Genomic DNA, 3,843 nt, shown 5'->3' on the forward strand with positions numbered 1-3,843 from the left:
AGAGAGAGAGAGAGAGAGAGAGAGAGAGAGAGAGAGAGAGAGATTGCATACCCGTTGTCAACTTGACGTCTCGGAGCTGTTGAGGCTGTCATGAAGTATCGTCCATCAGCAGACCATTCGCTTGTTACAGACCACTCAGCTTTCGTCGACCCAAGCTGCTTCTTGTTTACGACATCCCAGAATGCCTGAAATTTATTACATCAACATCAACATCGCCTTAATCTCAAGTTTATGTCTGAAATGTATTAACTTCTTTAAATCAGCTCATAACAATGGAAGAACGGTGATTTGAAGATGCAAGTATAGGGATTAGGGAGAGGTAAAAACAAAGTAGCCATCTTAAAGAGGAAGAACATATCAGTAATACTCTGCCAATCTCAAATTGTTCAACTAATTGAGAAAGATCGAGTAGAAAGAATAATTCACACAAGGAAAAGATGAACAAAAAGGGTTGTCAATTACCATATCACCGGGCAAGTTTCCGAATCCAGCCACGCACAAAACTGTGGAACATGGACCCAAGTTACAGATGCAGTCAGTCGGTATGATACTCTATGCCAGATAAATAAAGACGAGAAAGTCAACAAAAAAAAAAAATCAGGAACGATGAACAGAAAGCATACATTTTCCTTTGGGGTTCCATCGAAGAGTATTATAAGGGCCTTGTCCAAGTTCCACCAATGGTCTGCATTTCTTGTCGAACACTGTCACACTTGCTGGCATAACTGAAGCAATATCAATCAAGGAAAAGAAACGTATATGGAAGAAACGACAGCGAAAGAATCTGATCGGAGAGACAATAACAGATACAATGTTCTTGTAATATCCTCACATACTAATTGTCATTGAAACAAATCAAATAAAGAACAGAATAAGTTATAAAAAATGAAGACAAAGCTCTGCATGCATGAATAAACACTAGATAAGCATCTTCATAAATTACAGAAAACTCCATGAATTCAGATTTTCAACTCTTTAAATCACTTTACTCTATCAACTTAACTCTTTCTTAACTCTATAAACTCAATTCCCTAGATTCTCTAAACTAACCTCCACAAACAATTCAAAACTTTCTAAACTCTCATTGCTCAATTGGTTGCCATTTGAACCCGATATCATCAAGACATGATTTTTCATAACCAAATTCACTATAACTGACGGAAAGGATACAGCCATAAGCAACTGCAAACTCTGAACCAGAGAAGGACCACTGAACATCATGAACTGGCCCATCTTTACCTGTCAATACACCAGACAATCAGTACTTCACCACATCAAGAAATCACAAGAACATATAAAGCTTAGGAACTTACGTAAAGGAACAAGGCCTTCATGTGTTCCATCAACTGTAAGGTAGTTTAATTTTGTTTCTCCGTAATAACTTTGGTTGGTTTTGTCAACATCTGATTGTACAAGTACCAGGAGTCCAGTAGACCCATGATTCCACTTAAACTGAACAGACGAACACCGGAAAAAGCTTCGCCGGGCTAATGGCTGACTCTGGAGTTCTTTCCCACATCCATATATCTGGACACTGCCAGGGCTTCCCTAAACATGTTTAAGTTTAAGCGTTAATTTGATATCACATAACATAGTGATACTAAAGCACATTCTTGGGCAATCAGACTGAAATGAAATAAAAAAAAAACAATCTCGACGACATTGAATGAATTCTGATTCACAATAACATTACCAAATAAAAGCATATGGATCCACATACACAATATTATTAAACTTCATTTCATAGCCAGTCTTGAGTTGCTTTGTGCCTAGATTCAATGCCTCAGTTTATTTCGTCTTCTAAGAAGTACCAAGTTATAGATCTGCTAGTGAAATTGATTGTTCAAAATCCTACAGAGGGGCACGCTAAACACGACTGCACAGACATGGAATGCCAAAAAGCAGTGTGGATTGATCAAGGAATGAGGCAGTCAAAGTTCACAACTCAAAACCAGAGTAAGATAGTCCAAGCAACCAAACAAACCTTTGATTCAGGAACAAATACAGCAACATGGGAACCGGGAGTCTTAGAAAGCTCAAATGCAGCCACCCCTGGAACTCTGAGCCTGGATGCTATTCCTTTGGAGAAATCTTTGGGTTCGAAGAATTGGATCTCATTTGTAGCTACTCGGCAAGCAGTAGATTCATCAGAGCTGAATCTGATTGATGGCCTAAACAAAAGCAACAGAAATACGGTATTATAAAAAAAAACACAATAACAAGTACTCAATCATGTCCAACCCATAGCGGAGGAGATGACCAGTAATTTGAGATGCAAAGTTTAAACACAGGGCAGGAGTCAGCATACCATATCTCCAAAAATCAATGATAAAAGGAAAACTACTAACATAATTAGCAAATGTGGTAGTTTGACACATGGTAATGTCTACTGAAAGGCAAATATGTATGCATAAGCATGCATCGCATTTGCTCTCATTTCTGCATAGATCCAAAGTGGATATAGACATTAGACACATGGATGGACATAGGTAACGGGAGAACTTTGAATACTTAGATTACAATCAGTAAGCATCATCAATGTAAAATAATTAACGGGTATGTGATATATTTAAAGTCTGTCGAAAAAAAAACAAGTCCAAATTTACCAAGAGAGATATAACTCCAGTAAGGGATCAAGCTTACCAGGAGGATTTGGTCATTGCTTTCTGGAAATGACTATGAACAAGATCGCCCGTCTCAACTTTCCAAATAACCACGTTCTTCTCCTCTGGAGTAGAGGATTTCTGAAAGGTCTGGAGATATGTCCCGCATGGAGATAGATCGGCAGCTGTGACATTTGGTATCGTGAATGACCGAACCTCTTTCAAGCTGATGGAGTTAAAGACACTGATGACTCCATCTGATTTCATGGCCATAAGTTTAGATCCATCATCGCTGAACTTTGTGCTAGAGCATGGTACTCGTTCAAGCTTAGGAGCGGGTCGACCGTTGCTGAATGGGGGGCCATTCCACACAGAGAAACCCTCTGGTTCTCTAACTGCAAGAGAAACAAAACCTAGTTCAGAACAGAAGTCCAACGTAATCTCATCAAATGAAAAAGATTAAGTTTCAGAAAGATGCACCTAAAATCTCCAAAGATGGTGAAGAACTCATCGGTTATTTAAGGCGCCTATTTCAGCATAAGCAAAAAGAAAAACACCAGAGTAGGTACAGTTGTTAGAAGCTTAAATGCAAACTCCAAAGACTTTGCAAATCGAAATTCCTGAACAGTACAACGGACAAGAAACTAGTAAAACACAATGCTCGAATGGATTCTACTGATTTAGTTTGGAATTAACACATCTGTTTCATGAAAATGGCATCAAAATGGTTACTTCACAAAAACCTCATTTCACAGTTCAGAAACCCAAAAATGTTCTCGAATGCCCACCACCGAAAACCTACACATTCACCTGATTTGTTTTTTTTGCTGAATAATACATTAAGCTGATTTACACTCAATTCGGGAAATAGCGACATAAATGTTTCAGAAACATAGAGGAAGCGTTAGATACCAAATCACTTCACTGAATTGCAGAAATTCCATGAACCCATATTAAATTCACCAACTTTTATGCACAAGTCTCAAACTTGAATCGTGGGAAAATGAAAAATCAGAGATTGAAGATCAAGGACAAAGAGGAAGGGACCTGTCTGAAGCAATAACGGAGACGATTGCTGGGCTTCAGTCTGAACCGTGGCGTCGATTCTTCTCTGTACCCTAAACCCGAAATTTCTTCAGCTTTTGAAAGCAACTGCCTCAGTCGGAGGGTTCGAAAGGCGTCTTTTTCCAGTAAAAGAATTTTATTTAAAATTAAATTAACATATTTAACCCCCCCCCCC

General features: G+C 38.6%; 1 protein-coding gene across 2 annotated transcripts in view; it reads right to left on the reverse strand.

Annotated features, from left to right (window-relative positions):
- LOC104813938 (eukaryotic translation initiation factor 2A) overlaps positions 1-3,750 on the reverse strand; it is an 8,992-nt gene extending 5,242 nt beyond the window's left edge. The window contains exons 1-9 of one of the 2 annotated variants that reach the window (XM_010541749.2): positions 3,651-3,750; positions 3,084-3,130; positions 2,644-2,998; positions 1,985-2,171; positions 1,314-1,548; positions 1,171-1,239; positions 624-725; positions 463-503; positions 52-185 (exon numbers count right to left, since the gene is read on the reverse strand). In XM_010541749.2, coding sequence (XP_010540051.1) covers positions 52-185; positions 463-503; positions 624-725; positions 1,171-1,239; positions 1,314-1,548; positions 1,985-2,171; positions 2,644-2,998; positions 3,084-3,114 — 1,154 coding nt within the window. In that variant the 5' untranslated portion in view covers positions 3,115-3,130; positions 3,651-3,750. Of the gene's footprint in view, positions 1-51; positions 186-462; positions 504-623; positions 726-1,170; positions 1,240-1,313; positions 1,549-1,984; positions 2,172-2,643; positions 2,999-3,083; positions 3,131-3,515; positions 3,609-3,650 lie in introns of those variants that run through there. The other variant, XM_010541751.2, reaches the window with a different exon arrangement.
- Positions 3,751-3,843: the final 93 nt, after the last annotated feature.

The sequence above is a fragment of the Tarenaya hassleriana genome, unplaced genomic scaffold (assembly GCF_000463585.1).
Source record: "Tarenaya hassleriana unplaced genomic scaffold, ASM46358v1 Cleome20, whole genome shotgun sequence".
Classification (NCBI taxonomy): domain Eukaryota; kingdom Viridiplantae; phylum Streptophyta; class Magnoliopsida; order Brassicales; family Cleomaceae; genus Tarenaya; species Tarenaya hassleriana.